The 20,447-nt window shown below is 45.5% G+C and overlaps 1 protein-coding gene across 3 annotated transcripts in view; it reads right to left on the reverse strand.

Moving 5' to 3' along the window:
* Positions 1-229: 229 nt before the first annotated feature.
* The window catches only part of SAMHD1 (SAM and HD domain containing deoxynucleoside triphosphate triphosphohydrolase 1), a 65,593-nt gene continuing 45,375 nt past the window's right edge, over positions 230-20,447 (reverse strand). For 2 of the 3 annotated variants that reach the window (XM_048819794.2, XM_075118849.1), the window contains 5 exons: positions 18,547-18,686; positions 13,755-13,850; positions 4,781-4,885; positions 4,289-4,426; positions 230-1,973 (listed from right to left, as the gene is read on the reverse strand). In XM_048819794.2, the coding sequence (XP_048675751.1) occupies positions 1,845-1,973; positions 4,289-4,426; positions 4,781-4,885; positions 13,755-13,850; positions 18,547-18,686 (608 nt within the window). In that variant the 3' untranslated portion in view covers positions 230-1,844. The remainder of the gene's footprint in view (positions 1,974-4,288; positions 4,427-4,780; positions 4,886-13,754; positions 13,851-18,546; positions 18,687-20,447) is intronic. The other variant, XM_048819795.2, reaches the window with a different exon arrangement.

Here is a 20,447-nt window from a genome sequence, read left to right on the forward strand (position 1 = left end):
TATTCCTGCTCCAGGGGACTGGGAATAGAGCCAATCTCTCTCTTCCAGCATGAAGAGCTTCCAAAGCACAAGGGACATCACAGCAAACTGATGGAAAAAGTCATTCTAAATTGGGCTCAGACTTGCTTTAGCTATGAATGTCTGTCCTTTAAGAATGCATTTGGCAATTTTCATTTTAACTGTGCATTAACTGTAGTATTGATTTTAATACAAACAATCCACACTGCAATTCTATGAAAAAAGTTGTATTAAAATATTTGTATACATTCGTTTTCAGTCAACTCAGGCTCAGTCAGTTTGAACTATTAAAAAAAAAAAAAAAGATCCAGCTCAGAGGTAAAGTTTCACCTTTCAGAAGCAAAAAGCATGGCTCTCTCAAGCAAAAGATTTTCTACAGAACACTCATTAAAATAGTTTCAAATAAGCAAATACCTTGAAGTGACAGCTGTGAAATGAATACATTATTCTGTATGTAATGTTTCAAGTTGCCTTGAATGACAGGGTTTTAGCACAACTGCTTCACTTTCAGTTTGATGAAGTCAAGTACATTCCAGCACTGTTAGAGAGGTGCTTCCCAAGTCCGTGAAGATTTCTGACAACCACCATTTCATCCACCTGTAGATCAGAATCACTGGTAGTGCACTGAAAAGGGGGTTTGTACAACACCCCCCTCTGGTGAACATATGGGCTTCTGCATATTAAGAGAACAGCATACCAGAATTATGGCCTGCCTCCATCTGGTAATTATCAGATGCCATCTCTAGAAGGGACAGTTTAATTAATTTCATGTAACAGAGCTGGTCTCTCACTGAAGACTTATTACACTGATTTTGTATTCAGACCCACTGGTGACTAACACCTGACTTCCAAAGTCAAAGGTTCAGAAAAAGAGGTTAAGGTTGTTTTCTTCGTGTTTCAGGTACTACTTTAAAAAACGGACACAGGCAACTTAAAAATCCCATTTCTGTGTGAAGATTTTTTTTACTTACTATGTTTCGAGGAATCTCTAAATGAAAGACTGGAGGAAAAATCTGCCTAGTTTGTTTGCCCTGTATACTGGACAGCCATTTGTCAGTAGTCAAATCGGGTCCCCACCCCATTTGTGCTGTATGACAAGACCCAGGGGAAAGAACATTTAAATGGCAGGAAAAAGTGATTGTAAAGCCACAAAAACACAATCTAAAAAACAGGGTTAAAAAAAAGCGCCACCCCTCACTGACGCACTTTTCACTTCAGTAAGGCTTAAGAAATCTGAGCTATAGGCTTGGCTCTGTCAGAACATGTGACAACACAATTATCTTAAAAGAAAGGGATCTGAAGTAGGGGACATAAAAGAGAAAAAAAATTGGGAAGATCTATACCGTCTATGACATTTGCCCCAGTAAAGGAAGCTGGGCACTTGCGGCTCACATTTCTCTGATTTTAGGGAAGTCAAAATCATGTTGAAGTGCAATGCTAGTTACAGTACAGCAATGGTAAAATATTAATTTCCTTTTGGAATTTTATGGCAGTTTGGGGTATTTCAAAAGCCTTCATTTTTAAAGGTACTCTTGCTACACAGCCCCCATACATTCAAGTCAAACACTAGAACAGCAGTTTGTTCGTTCTGCTGCAAGTCAATGTCAATGCTCGCAGGGCTTTTAAATCACTATGTTACATACAGGAAACATATAGCAACTTAAAAAACTGCATTATTGTAAACTTGTTCTGTAAAGCTTTTCAAGTAGGTTTTATACAATGTGCTGTTCCCTTTCAAGTATCTTTTAAAGGGATAGAAGGAACAGCGCAAAACTGTTACTGGAAAGGCTTTAAATATTGCAAATAAACTCCATTTAACAAATCAGTTATTGAAAGAGTCTGGTTCTGGATTTTGAAGCTTCCCTGCAGTCATTTGCACTTTGCAATTCATCCTCGTCAGGGTCATTCCAGCTTGGTTTCATTGGAGTTAGTTCAGGGGCGACCACATCACCATCCTAGAAAGTAATTGAAAGGAAGTCGAGAAAAAGTTACCAAGTTTTACAAGCACATTCTTACTTTATTATTTGTCTTACTGTAGAAACCAGGACCTCATTGTGCTAGGTGCTGTACAAACAGAACAAAACAAGAAGCACAATTTTAGGCTTATGAATAGAAAGGATGAGAAATGAGCCATAAAAGGGTCATTATCAATGACTGAGCACTTTGTAGGTGAGAACTCTGTACAAACGTATCCGAGTCGTTCAGCTGGTACCCAAAGCTTAGTCACCAATAAATCCAGGAAGTAGGTGAGCCAGAAAATACTTAGTGTATTATCACACAAAGTGAGCCCAGTAACCATCCCATTGTCCATCTCAAATTCAGCTGTCCAATACTGCCACAACAAAGTGCTGAGATCCTGCGGCATACCTGTGGCATGGATTACCCACATTCAGTTTTACAGACTTGGCCACGTTTCACCTGTTAAGACACATTACTATGGTGCAATGAACTGGTGTGGTGTAAAGCTGGTTGCATGATAAAATTGATATTGTTAGAAGCACGGAAAGCTTTTTACGAATCTCACATGCAAAGCACATTGTAGAAATTAACTCTGATTTGCTCTCAGAACCCAGAATTGTTACAAAAGGATGAGCCCTAAGGGGACTCACATGCCCAAGATCATGCCTGTGGAAACCATATTCCAGTGGCTGGATTTCTGGAGGTACTGAGCGACCCCCAAGATTAGCTGTGGGTGCTCAGCACCCCTGGAAAACAAGCCCTGAGGCCTAACACACTGGTTTTAGAAATGCTCAATACAAAGTATTATGCTTCGTCACACTGAAGGGATTTAAAGCTCTACATTTTTTATTAAAGGACATGAAACTAATTTGTGATGCGAGTACGTTTCTCTCAGAGCTCCTCCAGACTACATTTCATGCAGGGAAAGGTATTTGAGAAAACATCTAGACCTGAAAGAGCAGATACAGAAAGAGGGGCAGCTTAATACGAGATACAGATTAATTAGCAGCATTCAAAACCAACTGCTAAGAGAAAACCTTTAATTGCTGGAAAAAGACACCTTATCACACTGTCCGTACCGAACTTGATGTACAAGTCACACCTACTAAGGCTTACTGTCCAGAAAACTAGAGGTTCAGTGCACCTTATGCAATGCTATGATTTGCATATTTAATACATGTGAAATACCTAATTTACATTCTCATTTTATTTATAATGGCAAAAATGTCATTTGTTTCCATCATATTAACTACTCTGCTACAGTGATGGACATAAATAATTTTATCAGCTGAAAAACAAGTTTACTGGGAGAAAAGATAGAGGAGGCAAGGGGCAGCACAGGGGAGGGGATGCTGTCTCAGAAATGCCAAGTTAGCTCTATTGATATTACAGGTGCCACCCCGGCAGGCGACTGAGGTTCCTATTTCCTTCAGGATCAGGTTCTGTCTCTCTCAGAGACTGTTTTTGACCCACTGACTCAACATCCCCAAGAGCTGGGACCACAGGAGGTGGCTCTGGCCCTGCCCCTATTGCAAAAGCCACAACTGCATAAAGGGCCTACAGTGTGCTCCATCCCCATCACGTACTGTGGTATCTATGCTCTGGAGTCTGACAAGCAGCAGGGGCAATAGGCTCTACCCACACACAGCAGCAGGGACCTTCGAAACCAGGAATGTTTGGGCAGTCTCTACCCTCTTCCTGTTCAAGTCGCCTTGTTTCCCCAGGAGATTGGGGCTCCTGAACAGGAGCCCATAAAAGATCAACAAAAAAAACAAATTAAATTCTCCTGGGGAAACAGGAAGCTTTACAGGCCTGGGAACTGGTCTGAATGATTCCTTAAAGAGATGCCATTGAGCCCCACCGTGGTGGTTTAGGGCTGGTCTACAAACAAAACTTGCACCAGTTAACGAAACCGATGTAAACCCTTGGGTGGATGCTCTTATTTCAGGATAAAAGTGTCTCACTTCAGTTCAATTTACACCTGTTCCCAATCAGATTATGTTAACCTGATAAAAGCTACCCTTAAACAGAAATAAGAGTGTCCACATGGGTTTGCATTGGTTTAAGTTCACTGCTTTGGTTAAAACATTCAGCATTCCTGTGTAGACAAGGCCTTACAGGTAACAATGCACAGATTTTGAAGGTCCCAAGTCCATGTGCCAAGGTGAGACGCTGAAGGAGTAGGGATTATTTTGGGCAAGCTCTCTGGCCTGTGTTGTACAGGAGGTCTGACTAGATTATCACAATGGTCCCTTTTGGCCTGGGAATGGATGAATCTGTGTGTAGGGGTATTTATAAAGTAGTACGTTACCTGTGGTTTAGTAAAATCCATGTTCATACACCACTGAATAAAACACTTTGTTGCAGCATCTAAACTCTTCTCATCCTTTTTCTTGCAATAAACCCGGATCAGCTGCTCTGCAAATGTCTCTGGCAGAAGCCTTGAAACCTTTTGAATAGAGGAAAAGAAATTATACTGTTTCTTGGAATCTAGAGCCAACTGATCAATGAACTTCAAAATGTTTCCAAATGTAGGTAGAAAAATGTAAGTTCTCATTATAAAGCATAATGTGTACCACAAAATTAGGGAGTTTGACTGGAAAAATTAGTCAGTCAATCTGAAGATAATGAGGAATGGATTTTGGATGGACTGTGTTAAATACTAAGATTCCAGATTGTGGTAAAACTGCACCCCACCACCACACTATTGCACAGAAGTATTTCCACAACCTGTTATATGAAAATTTCCTTCAGAAGCAGGCCGGGCATGTTTGATAAGGGCCTTTGGTAAAGCGATAGCTACCTGTTCTTTCGAAATCTTGACTGCCTGGCTCGGATCAGACTTGCAATAGAAGCGAACTTTATCAATAGGGTTCTGTTCTTTCATTCCATAGTCCATATTGATAACCTTGATGGAGACAATTCAGAAATGGATACAGATGAACAAAACACGGTTACCCACCTTTTACATAACGGTTGATCTTCGAGATGTTGCTCCATTCCATTCTAGGTGTGCTGCACCCAGACGCACGGTTGAAAACTTTTGCTGCAGCGGTATCCGTAGCGACAGCTGTGGTGCCCCCTGGAGTGCTGCGCTCCTGCATCAGTACATCAGGAGCCGCTGGCCTTATGCCCTCTCAGTTCCTCCTTGCCGGCAACTCCAGACAGAGGGGCAGGAGGGTGGGTAATGGAATGGACATGAGCAACACAGCTCAAAGAGCAACAGTTACAAAAGAGGTGGGTAACCGCTTTTTCCTCTTCAAGTGCTTGCTCATGTCGATTCCATTCTAAGTGGCTCCCAAGCAGTATCAACGGAAGTGGGCTCGGAGTTCACCGTCTTGCAGGTTGCAGCACTGCTCTGGCAAAGCCAGGGCTGTCTCGAGCTTGCTGAGTAAGCGCATGATGAGATGCGAACACGTGGACAGACAACCAGGTAGTGGCTCTACCGATCTCTTGGATTGGTACCTGCGCCAGGAAGGCCACTGATGACGCTTGTGCCCTAGTCGAGTGTGGTCCCACGATCGCAGGCACTTTCGCCAGTTCATAACAGTAGCGGATGCAGGCCGTGATCCAGGACAAAATCCTCTGAGCAGACACTGAGCGACCCTTCATTCTGTCTGCCACCACAACGAACAGCTGTGCTGACTTACAGAACAGCTTTGTCCTGTCTATGTGGAAGGCCAGCGCTCTCCTGATGTCCAGGGTGTGTAGCCTGCGCTCCTCATCTGATGTATGAGGCTTTGGAAAGAAGAGGTAAGTATATGTCCTGGCCAATATGAAACTGGGAAACGACCTTGGGCAGAAACGCTGGGTGCAGTCACAGCTGGACCTTGTCCTTGTAGAAGACCATATAGGGCGGCTCCAAAGTAAGCCTGACACCCTCGGACACCCTGCAGGCCGACGTTATCGCGACCAGGAACAAGTCCTTCCATGAGAGAAGCAGGAGAGAGCAGGAAGCCAGAGGCTGAAAGAGAGACCCCATGAGCCTCGACAGCATGAGATTTGGGTCCTGGGCGGGGAACGGGATCCCAGACGTGCAGGTAGAGACACTCCAGACCTTTCAAAAACTACGCCATCATGTTGTGAGCGAAGATTGACCTGCCTTGGAACAGAGGATGGAAGCCAAGATAGTGGCCAGGTGGACCTTGATCGATAACCGGGACAAACCTTGGAGTTTGAGGTGCAGCAGATAATCCAGTATCTCCTGCCTCAGGGCCTGCTCGGCCCGACTATGCCATTCTGAGGCCCAGCACGTGAGTCTTTTCCATTTGGCCAGATAAGTCGCTCTGGTGGAGGGTTTCCTGCTACCCAGCAAGACCTCCTGGACACGGGCCAAGCACGGCCATTCATCCATGCTTAGCGATGCAGCAGCCAAGCCGTCAAGTGCAGCACCTCCAGGTTAGGATGCAAAAGGCTGCTGTGGTTCTGGGACAGCAGATCCAGCCAGAGGGGCAGCTGCAGCGGGGCAGCTACCGAAAGGGTCAGCAACATGCCGAACCAGTGCTCATGAGGCCACACAGGGGCTATTAGGATAATTCTCACCCTGTCTTGCTTGATCTTCACAAGGAATCAATGGCACTGGCGGGAAGGCATACATCAGCGCCCCCAACCATGGAATGAGAAAGGCATCTGAAAGGGAGCCCCTGTCCATTCCCCGGATCAAACAGAACACGTGGCATTTTCTGTTCTGCCTGGATGTAAATAGGTCCACCTGGGGAGTCCCCAACCTCTAGAAGTTTATGCTGACCATCTCCGGATGGAACGACCACTTGTGGAGAGATGAGAAAGTCCTGCTGAGGTGATCCACCAGGACATTACTGGTTCCAGGCCGGTGCGTGGCTACCAGATGAATGGCATGCCACACACAAAAGTCCAAAGGGCAGAGAGCTTCTGGACAAAGGGCCGAAGACCTGGCACTGCCCTGCCTGTTGATGTAATAGTTCACGGCGGTATTGTCCGTCAGGACCTGCACCACCTTGTTCCTCAGGTGGGGCAAGAAAGCCTGGCAGGCCAGGCGAACCGCTCTGAGCTCCCTAATGTTGATATGGAAGGCTAGATCGTCCCACAACCAGTGGCCCTGGGAGCTCAGCTCGCCCAGGTGGGCTCCCCAGCCCTGGTCCGAAGCATCGGAGACCAGGGTCAGCAACGGGAACGGGGTTGCGAAGGGGACTCCCTCCAACGCTTACCTGAGGTCCAACCACCAATTCAAGGATGACCTGATGTGGTAGAGCACCCAGACTATCCGGTTCAGGTCGTGCCTGTTGGGAATGTAGACTGACGCCAGCCACATTTGCAGGGGCCGAAGATGAAATCGACCATGTACGTACATGCGGCCATATGGCCCAACAGCCACAGGAAGGTGTGAACTGTGGTGGGCAGGTGGTTCTTTACATGGGAGATCAGGTCCATCCAACATGGCCTGAAAACGAGCTCCTGGAAGGAAGGCTCTGGCTCGCATGGAGTTGAGAACCACCCCAATGAACTCTATTCGCTGGACGGGCGTTAAGGTGGATTTTTTCTTGTTTATTAACAGGCCCAGGCTGCGGCAGGTGGAACGCACCAGATTAAGGCTCCTCTGCACTTGCTCCTGAGATGGGCCCTTGACGAACCAGTCGTCATGATACGGGAAGACCTGGACCCCTTGATGTCTCAGGTAAGCAGCCAATGGCGCCACACATTTTGTGAACACCCTTGGGGCCGATCAGAGGCCAAAGGCTAGTACTGTGAATTAAAAATGGCATCTGCCCCACTATGAAACTGAGGAAGCGCCTGTGACCTGGGAATATGGAAATAAGCGTCCTTTAAACTGAGGGCAGTGTACTAGTCTCCCAGATCCACGGAGGGGATGATGGAGGTCAGGGACACCATGTGAAACTTCAGCTTTTTGAGAGACTTGTTGAGGCGACGCAGGTCCAGGGTGGGTCTGAGGCCCCCTTTTGCCTTCAAGATTAGGAAGTAGTGGGAGTAGAACCCTTTTCCTTTCGTGTCCCAAGGGACCTCCTCCACCGCCCTCAGGCGCAAGATGTTCTCAACCTCTTGAGTAAGGAGCTGCTCGTGAGAAGGGTCCCTGAAGAGGGATGGGGGAAGACTGGGGGTGGGAGGGAGGGATGGCCAAAAATTGCAGGATATAGCTCCGAGATACTATGTCCAGCACCCTGCGGTCCGAGGTGACTCGCGACCAGGCTGAACCGTAGGGACGAAGATGGTTGAGGAAAGAACAAGGTGGATCTGGGAAATTGACTTGGGCATCACTCTCGAGAGCACCTTCAAAACAAATGCTTCTGGCCCCCCGGGCTGCTTTACCGGGCCAGGCTGCGTGGGAGGAGGAGGAAGGGTGGTGAGGACTAAAACTTGCGTGTCTATCCCTTCTCCTTGCAGACCCATTGAGGCTGCCAAGACCCTGGTGGCGGGGGTGGCTGGAACTGCTTCTGTGAAGACTGCAGCGTACGCATGACCAGAAAGCGAAGGATGGCCCGAGTGTCCTTTAACCCATGCCGCCTCACATCCATCTGTTCGGAGAAGAGACCATTCCCATGGAACGGGAGGATCTAAATCAAGGGCTGCATCTCTAGGGAAAGACCAGTGGTTTGAAGCCAGGAGCTGCGCCTCATAACCACTGCCACCGCAACCACCCTTGCTGCTGAGTCCACAGTGTCCCACACTATTTGGAGGGAGCACATAGCCGCCGCAGTGCCCTCCTCTACCAGGGTGCTGATTCTTGGGCCAAACCCTGCAGGAGGGACTGACTCCTTGAGCTTACAGAGGGAGTCCCATAAGTTAAAACTGTATCTGCCCAAGAGGGCCTGATGGTTTGCACCCGGAATTGCAGGCTGGCAGTGGAATAAACTTTTCTCCCAAAAAGGTCCAGTCTTTTGGCCTCTATTTCTGGGAGTTAAGCTAGTGTGCCCCTGCTTATCTTTTTTGTTGGCCGCAGAGACAACCAGCGAACCCGGAGGTGGGTGGGTATAAAGATACTCAAACCCTTTGGCTGGGACAAAGTACTTCTTTTCAGCCCTTTTGGAGGTGGGAAGGATGGAAGACAGGGTTTGCCAGAGGCCATGGCAATTTTGAGGAGCCCGTCATACATTGGTCGGTGCTGCAAACTGTTGCTGCAAGGTGAGTGGTGCGAAGGAGGCATCGTCACGACCGGCACGGCCCCACATGCTCCAGTAAGGCCACTGGCTGTGCTGCCAATGGGGCACCGATGACGGTGTGGCCTCTCGTGCCCAATTGCGCCGGCGGAGTCTGGGCGAGGGGCTGAACTGCTCTTCCGTGCCGGAGGAATCCCCTTCCTGTGACCATGGTGGGGCCGTCGATGCCTGTGTCTGCCTGCCGACCGTTGCCCCTGGAGACCGGTGCCCGGAGTGAGAGGATCAGTGCCGGTATCGCGGGTACTGGTGTCGTGACAGGGAGCACTCCCATAGGGCAGGCAACCAAGACCTGCACCAAGAGGACGATCAGCGGGAGGCCGAATGGTGCCAATAGTATGGGGACTGGCGCCTCCCCTTAGTCAAAATCTGCATTGAGACAGTGGAGAGCGCAATTGCGGCGCCTGAGGGAGAGCCCTGGAGGATGTGGGCTGCGACTCTGGAGATCTGGGACAAGAGTAGGAGAGCGCTGCCTCACCTCGGGGGATTGGCGGCGCTCCACTGCCCCTTGAGGGGTCTTAGCAGCTGGCTTGTCCTCATAGGGAGCCTTTGCTGTTTCCTGCGGCACGTGTGGTGTCAGCGGCATGGGCGGAGGCCTCTGCTGTCTTGGTGCCGGGGGAGCTTGGGAATGCATCGATGCTGTCAGGAGTTTGGGTCCCCTACTGCTCCTGGGAGTTGGTGGTAGATCCTTTAAGGAGCTAAGGGCGCCAAATGGGGAGATATGTACACGTGGCTCCAGAGTAGGCGGGTGGCCAGAACTGGGTCCTTTGCCCGATGTCCCATGGCCCTTCTTGCCCAGTGCCAGGGAGCCGTGCTTCTTTTTTTCTTTTTGGGCACCAGCACCAGGAATTGGCGCCAGGCAGAGCCCGGTTCCAGGGGTGCGCTGCGCACCGAGGCCGAGGTATTAGGTGAGTCTGCAGGAAGGCTCAGAAGCCAGGTGGAGAGCAGCCTCCATGAAGAGAGCCCACAAATGAATATCCCGCGCTGAGTCCTGGGTAGAAAATTTTTTACGAAAACGACACCTGTCCTTCAAATGGGATTCCCCCAAGCACTTGAAGCAGCTTCTGTGGGGGTCACTTACAGGGATAGGCCTATTACAGTCCATGCAGCGCTTAAGCTCCGGAGACTGGGGCATGCCCCACTGGAGGCGAAGTCCCTGCTGGGACTCTAACTTCTAACTACACTTAACAGCTACTTATCAGTAACTACTAAGCAAACTGTTTACAAGGTCCTACAGCTTAAAGTCAGAAGAGATGAAACCGCTAGCCCTTGCTATGCAAGGAAATGCACTCCGACTAACCATAGTGGGTGGCAAAAAGGAACTGAGAGGGCGTAGGGCTGGCGGCGCCTGATAGACCGATGCATGAACGCGGCACTCAAGGGGGTGCCAGAGCCGACCATACGGACACTGCTAAAGCAAAAATCTCCAACGACCATGCACATGGGCGCACGGACACCTAGAATGGAATCAACACAAGCAAGCAAGCACTCACAGAAGAATACATATTTTTGGGTAGTTTTTTAGACTTGAGATTACTAAGATTCTAACAAAAGAGACACTATAATTATTAGTAGTTAGAAAATAGCAAGGATTATTCTAAAATATTTGGCACTAACTAATAGTTAATCTTTATGAAAAAACTAAAATTTGTCTCAATTGTTTCATGAAATTAGTTTCACTGATGTGATGAGCTTCAAGAAAGTTGTAACGTATCACCTTAAAAGTGACCTACAATCAGACAGAGAGGCGTCCAGCAAACAGAGTTGAGGGAAATCTAAAGTGATTTACAGATTACCTTTCAGATATGCTTCAGATCTGTCTATATGTAGTGGTAGCCCTTAAATTTTAATTTTGCCTCGGTAACTTGATAGTGCTGCCACTAGAATATTTTTGGCAGTTGAACCAAGACAATTTTAACACACCAGTGCTGCCTCCACCCAATACATATAATTTTTCTATTTGTTTTCCAGAATATCTGAATTAAGAAAACAGAATTTTTAGGGTGGAGAGGAATGGGGCACAGAAGGCGAGAGGAGAGATCAAATCAATTTCAGCAGTGAAACACTTGCAGAGAAGCATTTCCCTTTTTCCAATGACTCAGATGTATATTAAGGCATAGTTTTAGAACAATGGGATTACATCAGTGTGCCTGAGGGCAGCAACTGACTTGCAGAACCTTTAGTACTGGTGGGAATGCATAGACCAGGAAGACCTCTGGTTGCAGGACTGGCCATGACATGACACATTAAGTGCAGATGCAGTAAATGGAAAAACAAATGTTAAACCCTAATGATTTTTTTTTAAGCAAAGTTAACTTTTCCAAGTAGAACTGCTCTGAAAGGGTCTTGACCAAGGTCACACTGCCTATCTGCAGGAATAATGGCTTATAGGAAGACATATTCCAGTCACAAAGGTGTAGCTGGACATTGCACAACCCAAGGGAGAAGGAATGCTTCAGTCTCTTTCTACTTGCAGATGTAATACTTCCGTTATGTTTTTTTTATGCTGGTCTTAGGTAGCTATCCATTTTCAAGGTCACAACCCCCTTCCCAAGTGCAAGTCTTCCACCATGTGGGCCTTAATGTATCACAAGCACACGAGTAATAATGAGATTGCTGTCAGAGCAGGCTGATTCTCAATACTTAGGGCTTGTCTTCACTATCGACGCTGCTGCAATCGATGCAGCGGGTGTCGATTTAGCTGGTCTAGTGAAGACCTGCTAAATTGATAGCAGAGCGCTCTCTGAGAAGCTCCCTGAGAAGAGTAAGGTAAGTCCACTGGAGAGCGTCTCCCATTAACGTAGTGCAGTGAAGACACTGGGTTATGTCGACCTAAGCTACGGTGACTCCAGCTACGTTATTCAATTAGCTGGAGTAGCGTAATTTAGGTCAACTTACCCCGGTAGTGAAGACAAGCCCTTAAAAGTGACCTGCAAAGGTTTTTACATTTAATGATTAGCAAGTATGTCTTCAAGTCCTCCTAATTTTATTTCTCTAAGTATATATGGCGTATGTATTTCATCACTAGCATAAACAGTCAACTACAATTAAATACTAAATTGAGTAATCATTTATATGGTTAAATATGTATTATTATTATATTTTATTTTTAAAATTCCTTCTTTTATTCCTCCTTGAAGATTGTCTTTTGGATACATTCCTGTGTGCTCAGCAGCTCCCGTAATTCTGTTTTCTGTGAAACAGTCCACACTGCAAACCAATGGAACGTGTTAATCACCAACTATTCCAAGTCAGAGGGTTTTCTCATCCCACGCTGTGCTGTGAGACAGCAATGTAACCACTATGCTCAAAAGGTAGCAATTTATAAAAGTGGTAGAGCTGGCTCAGAGAGCATGCCAAGAGCTGTGATGTCAGTAGGGGGAGGAGCCTATATCCCTCTCCCTTGGGTTTTCATGTGAGGAGACTCATAGCCATTATTTTTATTTTTTTCTTTTTGATAACAGGGGTTTTGCCAGAACTAAGGAAAATAGAGGTGAACCTTCATGGACCACAAGCCTCATTAGATGAAAAATGGAATAAATGCAAAAAAACTTTAGAGGTCATCTTTAACATACTTTAGAGAACACACCAGCAGCCCCACTGCTGGGACTGGATGGCATTTTCCCATTATCTTTTTCAGCAATATTAGTTTAGAAAGGCTTTGAGCTGTTAAGTTAGATTTGTAAGGCAGTCAAACTGCCTTCTGTGTTTTGGTCTCCCTCCCCTACTGGGAGAAAAACTCGTCCTGAGTGAAGCATTGTGTTAGCACCAACTATTCCTAGGAAACAAGACTGACAATCCAAATCCACACACACCAACTGATAGGTGAAAGCAGCAGGTACTGTTTTCTGCCAGGTCCAGAAGAGGTGAATTTATCATACCCATAATTTCTAACTGTATAATTTAAATCCATTGTGACTTTTGAAATTCAGTTTTTGTGAAGGACACTACAGAAACTATTATATTTCACAAAAAAGTCTACTGCAGTTGTTTTTAAGTTGTGGTCACTCAATACTTGCTAGCAGTCTGCAGAAAACTGGCAGGGCACATGGTGCTGGGACCACCACTCATTGCTTCTACAAGCATTCAAGGCTCTTCTTTACAAAAACTAGTAGCAAATGTTACAGAAGAGGAAATAGGAAGTGCTTTCAGGGAGCAGAGCCAGCAATGGAACAGCTAAAAAAGTAACTAAATGCTTTCCTAACATTGCTTTTCCATTGCCACAGGGATATTACATGACAACAAATTGTATTGTGGACACCTCTCTTCCCAGGGATTGCATAGCCCATTTTCTTCTCCAATCTTAACACATGAGCCACATTATGAAAAAGTTTGAGAACCCTTGATCTATAGGCTTCAGGAGTAATACATACAGGGAAACTGCTAGGCACCAGATACCGACTGCGTACTCCACACAGGGATGGGAATGCACTGAGGGTTACCTTATGCCTTATATTGTCCCTGAATTGTGTAATTAGTGTGAATGGGACAAACTGCTTTCTTATTTTGAATATAAAGTATACTCAGCTTTATTTGCAAACTTTTACATGGTACACTTGGCCCTTTGTGATACAGAAATGAAGACAGAGTATGTTTTACACTAAGTTTGCTCTGAAAGGACACACTTACATCAACTATAAAGTCTTCAGCATTCAATTCAATATCCTGAGGTGCATTCTTTGGTCTGGAAGCAACAATGTCAGCTGGCAGCCTATCATACTGCTCCTGAGAAAGAGAGAACACTTTTAATTCTATTCAAGCACTACCAGTTCCAGACCTGTGCAATTGAACCCATATATATCTGGAGAGAACGCTGCCATGCAACAACAAGGCTGGTTGAGATAAGGCTAGATTACTTTATTACTTAAAATACCAGCATTTTTAATGTAAATAATTCACTTTTCAAAAGAAAAGTTCAAGTGAAGATTTTCACCTGCATTAATAGACCATGACTACAGCTGAAGATTGTTCACATGACCAGGTGAAGCTATACAAAAAGTGCTTCAGCAGAGGGAATAAAACCTGCATGAAAGACTAACTTTGAAGTATGTACGTTTTCCATGATAATTGTGTGACTTTTAGCCAGAGATACAATCTATTATGTTGGTGATTTTAGATGGTCCCTTAGAGAGTCACAAACATCTTTAGTGCCTAGGGCAATCTACTAGCCCTCAAACAGAAATAAGTTGACCTCGAGGGAACTACAGTGCCCTGAACATGTACCTTTAAGCACATTATCTATGTTCCTATTAAACAGGTCAACTTCCTCAACTCCTCATTCTAAACAGGAAAACAGACACACTCAATATTTCTTACAGAGTCTGTTTGCAATATTGACAATGGATACAAGTATGTATTCCATAACTGCTGGGAATCTGCCTGTTTCTGCTGCTATCAGGGTGTCATCACACAATGAAGGAAAGGGCTGTTGAAGAGAGAGCTCTTACTCCCCAAACAAACTTAATTTAATACCAGAACTGTTAGAGGTAGCTACCTATAACACTTTTTAAACAAGTATCAGAGGGGTAGCCATGTTAGTCTGTATCCACAAAAACAACGAGGAGTCCGGTGGTACCTTAAAGACTAACAGATTTATTTGGGCATAAGCTTTCGTGGGTAAAAAGCCACTTCTTCAGATGCATCTGAAGAAGCATCTAAACAAGTGTCTCAAGGATAAAAGCCATCCTTTGAAAGTAAAAGACAATGGTTTGGAATTTGAATTTCTTTCCAACCAGATAAATTCTGACTTATGAACCATTAATAAGTGGAGTTGATAGGAATGCCTATGATTAAGGCTGCCCAACACATCCCATTATAAGACATTGTTTTCAGGAGTTTATAAAACTTTGGCAAACTAACCATTTGGACTGAAATTCTCCCTGCCAGGTGTCTGCCTCAGACTGAATTTGTTTGGAAGGTTTCAGCAAAAAGGGTTCAGCTGTTACTAAGAATGAGACTACGGAAAAATGTCATTCCCCCTATGCCCTCCCCATGCCCAGTTAAAAATTGTATAATCATTTTGTTGAGAAGCTCTTGCACCTCCAGCCTTTGGAGGAAGAGCGTGAAATTGGGGGGGGGGGGGTGTTGGGAGTGGAAGGAGCACTCTGGTGTCAGGGATAGGCCTTTTGCTGTTCCTGTGAAAAACTGACCACAATTTGACCAAGTTATAAACCTCTGAAAAAAATCTCTTTGCATGTGCTTAGTAGAGACTAGTTAGAGTTTGGCACCTAAATTATATGAAGATTCTGTCTGTACTGAGCATGCTCCAGCTCAGGGTTGCAGAGGCTAAGCAAGACTTGTTTGCAGTTGCTACTGCCAGTTGCAGGGGACTGTTGTGGGGCCAGGCATCAGAACTAAGAGCTGAGATTCTCTCTCCTGTGCTCTCAATGCTTCCACTGCGGGCACCCAGGCAGTGAGGAGGTAGAAACTGCCTGATTGGAACGCAGGAAAGACAAAGCACTGACCTGGGCATGGCAATGGAGGGGGTATACTGGTACTGGGAGCTGGTAAAGTTGCAGGGGCAGACAAGGAGACTGGGACTGGCTGGGCAAGAAAACTGGGACAAGCAGCTGAGGGGTGGAAATTAGTAATTCTGTCTTCATGCCAAGGTTTGAATTGTGTGTGTCAAGGTTCCTTCCCCACTCTGAACTCTAGGATACAGATGTGGGGACCTGCATGAAAGACCCCCCTAAGCTTATTTCTACCAGCTTAGGTTAAAACTTCCCAAGGCAAAAGTCTTTGCCCTTGGATTAGGTAAAACGCTGCCACCACCAAGTGCTTTAACAAAGATCCAGGGAAAAGGACCACTTGTAGTTCCTATTTCCCCAAAATATCCCCACAAGCCCTTACACCCCCTTTCCTGGCAAGGCTTGAGAATAAACAAGATAAACACAAACCCCTTGGATTTTTAAGACCCAAAAAACCCAATCAGATTCTTAAAAATCAGAACTTTATTAGAAGAACAAAAAAAAAAAAAAAAAGATGAGAGAGCAACTCTGTAAGATCAGAATGGAAGATAATCTTACAGGCAGTCAGATTCAAAACATAGAGAATCCCTCTAGGCAAAACCTTAAGTTACAAAAAGACACAAAAACAGGAATACACATTTCCTCCAGCACAGCGAATTTCACCAGCCAAAAAACAAAGAAAACCTAATGCATTTTCTAGCTAGATTAACTAACTTTACAGGAGTTGGAAGGCTTGCATCCTTGATCTGTTCCCGGCAAAGGTATCACACAGACAGACAAAAACCTTTTTTCCTCCCTCCAGATTTGAAAGTATCTTGTCCCCTCACTGGTCATTTTGGATCAGGTGCCAGCAAGGTTACCTTAGCTTCTTAACCCTTTACAGGTGAAACGATTTTGCCTCTGGCCAGGAGGGATTTTATAGCACTGTATACAGAAAGGTGGTTACCCTTCCCTTTATATTTATGACAGTGTGCAATAAATAAGGCCTGGAAACCACACACTGATGGATGAGAAAACAAAATGTTAAATAATGTCTCATTTAGTAAGCATCGTCCATTCAATGCACTGAATGAGGGAGGGATTCCATGGAAAAAATAGTATTTGACCATGTAATTAAAGATTATATCATAACACATACACACAAAGTGTCATTTCTTACATGGCTGACTGACTTTGCAACCTTAATCTTTTAATGTAATGCATGGGTCATTTCCAAGGCTTTTAAAAAAACAAAGTGTAAAAGAAATGTCATCATGTAGCATCACATTGATAGCCACACATTTCATCAGCAGGCTTTGAACTTTTAGATCCACCACACAGACCTCTGCCACTTGAGCTAATGGAGTAACTGAGATAGCAGTAGTAGGTTGTCTTTCTCTATGTTGACCAGCACTAGGGGGAGAGATACTTTCCCAGTGGGTTTCACAGATTTGCTGACAGCAGACGAATGAAGAACCACTGTAATTTTGGGTCCAAATCCAGGTTCTGTGGGAATGTGCTTTAATGGTCACGAACTATTGTCCATTCCCTCTGGCTCCAAGCATGACCCCTTCTACTCTGTCCCCTCCAACCTATTCTTGTCCCCATCCTCTCTCCTAATCTCAGGCTCCCTCTTCATTCTTCTCCCCAACCCACTGGCTCCCAGTCTCTCCCACCCCCAATATTTCAGTCAGTATCTCCCCTCATCCCCACAGGCTCCTTGTTCCAAACTACACTCTTCTCTGTTCCCCAGGACTGGCTCTTGTCACCCAGCTGCATTTGGGTCAGACTGTTTCCTCCTCCATGCTGCTTGGGAAACAGAAAGGAGTATCTGGAGTACAGGAGAGAGTCTCCCTGCTCTCAGTTCTGATGCTCAGAGGCCCCTAGCAGCAGCCATTGCAGGCGCAGTCCTGCTCAACCCCTGCAGTCATGGGCTGGAGTATGCTCAGAAGAGGCAAAACCTTTGGACAAATTTGTGGTCAAAGTAAGCAAGTCTCTACTGAGCATGTGAGAGTCTAGATTTTTCAAAAGGTTTTCAAGTTGGCCAAATTTGGGCAGATTTTCTCCAGGGAATCTCCCTTGTCAATTTTCAAATTCCTGCACCAAAGCACGCGTGCAACAGAGCTTATAAATAAAGTAGCTGAAGGGTTTAAAAAAAAAAAAAAGACAAAACATTTCCCTCTATTCTTATTCTCTGAAACCACCACATCATTTTTGCTGAAAATTTCTAAACCAGTTCAGACAGTGGCAAGACACCCAGCATGCAAAATTTCAGCCCAAACAGTTAAAGTTTGGCAAAGTTATAAACAAATGAAAAGAGTGTTTTATAATGGGACATGCTGGGCAACTTTAAATATTGGCAGCACTACCAGCTCAGTCTAGAATATTTCAGCGTACTATATTAAATTGATATTGACTGTTTTTGAAATAAACAGCTATGCTGAGCCTGAGAAGTAGATAGTGACTAAGGTTGAGAATTTATACCCCCGCAAGTCAAGAAATTCAGAAGTTATATCTCACATGAATGTAAACTCAGCCATACCACTAAAGCCACTCTGACAACAACTTGGAGCCAAAACTACACCAGAGTCTCATTACTCTGCTGAACAGTTTTACTGTTTCCTTGTGTTCAAATGTTCTCATTTGGTTTTTTGGCCGAAGCGATGCTTTTCCACATATTTTTGCAGAACACGTTATTTCAAATAAAAATATCCTGAAACAGTCCTCAGCTCAGCAGTTGATCTTTTTTATCCAAATCTCTTATCCTTCCCCCAGCTTCCTCCATGTAACAGCCCTTCACCCACTTACTGGCTGAGTTTTGAAGAAGACAGGCCATTTACCATTGGCCCAGGCAGTTTTAGGAATGAGAGCAGAATAGAGACAAATCAGCAGAATAGTCAGAAGTGCATATTTAAAAGAGGCAGCAGAATTTGGAGCCCTCTATCAACAGAGATTGGATTGAGAACGCTGTTTACCTCTGTAATTTCTTTTCCTGGTTCAGTCCGAGTCTCTCCTAAATACTTGTATAGATCGCGAAGCTCTATTTTACGCAAAATTTCTCGTGCCTCTGTCAGCTCTTTATTACTAGAGTACAGAATCTCCAGAAAGATGTTATCTGTCAAAGTTAAATACATTTCATTTACATAGCCATGTACCCATTGTTACAGCAGAGAGATGTGCATCTGTGAACATATCTCTATATAGAAAGCCTAACCCATGTGCCAAGAAATGAAAACACCATTTTCAAAGAGTTAGCCAGCACACTAACTCAGTGGTCTCCAAATTTTTTTGATCGCGCACCCCATCAGTAAAAAAATGTTAAGCACGCACCCCCAATTTATGAATATTTATGTATCAATTATATACATGTACGACTGTACTAATATATTATGTAAATTATAAAACATACACAACATAGAAATAGAAAAAATAGAAATTAAAAAAGATGATAAAGATGAAATAAACAATATTTTTAAAATAATTTATTTTATTTTATTTATTAACGATACAAAAAACCTTTTTGCTCTCACTAAAAAATATTATTAATATTTTTAGTGAGAGCAATGTGATGGAATATGCTTTATTATTTTTGAAAATCTTGGTTCTACACTTTGTGATACAGCGGGCGCTCAGGGTGGGGTGCGGGGTCTGGGTGGGCGCTCGGGGTGGGGGTGAGAGAGGAGGCTCAGGGAGGGGGCAGGCAGGAGGTGCAGAGCACTTACCTGCGGCAGCTCCTGTTTGGTGCATGGGGCGTGCAGTTGGCTCTGCGCAGCGCAGCACCGCCCCCATGGCCACAATGCTGGGAGCTGTGATTCTGGGAGCTGCCCCCACGCCACAGGCAGGGCCACCCGGAATGCAGGGGCTTTAGGGGCTTCAGGGCCCTGGGTTAAGGGGGCCCTGGGGCCCTGGCCTGCAGCTCTAAAGCCCCTTTTGGAATGCAGCCCTGCAAGCATGGGCAGGAGGACTCAGGAGGAGCAGGGTCAGCTGCACAGCCAGCGGCTGGAGAGAAGCGGTGCTTTCCCCTTCAAAGGGCCGCTTCTCTCCGGCTGGCTTTGAAGGGGAAAGCGCCGCTTCTTTCTGGCCACTGGCTGCACGGCTGCCCCTGCTCCTCCACGGGCCAGAGGACTCAGGGCCGCTCCTCCCCCACTTTTTTCCCCCTCCGGCGGTGCTTCTCCTGCCACGCCGCCCTTTTGCTCCGGCGGTGCTCCTCCTGCTGCACCCCCCAATCGATCGTCTTGAGCACCCCCTGGGGTGCGCACACCCCACTTTGGAGACCACTGAACTAACCTAACAATTTCAAAGTTCCTTCCAGAATAGCGTAGGCTGCCACAGGCTTTTCACAATACTATTAGCATCAGATTGAAAGAAGAGGGTTGCTGACCTCCCAACCCCAGGACAGAAAGTTTAACAGCTTCAGAGCTAACAACCCTCTTTCATTCCAGGTCATAGCACATCCCAATTCATCCATTCAACATGCATCGGAAAATGCCAATCCCCAGAATTACAGAACTAACACAAACCTATTTCCTAAAGTAAGGTATGGAAAATGCTGCATATTAGGGGGAACTGAAGTATGCCAACTAACTTAGATCAAGCAGTTTCATTATGTACACAGGTACAGTGTCTCAGACTATGGATGCTGGCAACCAAACTCCATTTCTAATCCCTCAAACTGGACACTAGTGCAACAGTGCCGGATACATTTTTACCTGAGACATGCTTTCCAAACAGCAGGGGAATAACTGGTTCTTTTATATGCATTGTCTATATGTAGAACGTATTCCCCCCCTTTGGTGAGCATGCACCCCACAGACTTGTGCTTGGATTCTTTCAGGTAACAGTGTCTGTGTGGGGCTGCCTGTACCCTGAGAGTCCT

Source organism: Caretta caretta, chromosome 13, assembly GCF_965140235.1.
Source record: "Caretta caretta isolate rCarCar2 chromosome 13, rCarCar1.hap1, whole genome shotgun sequence".
Lineage (NCBI taxonomy): Eukaryota > Metazoa > Chordata > Testudines > Cheloniidae > Caretta > Caretta caretta.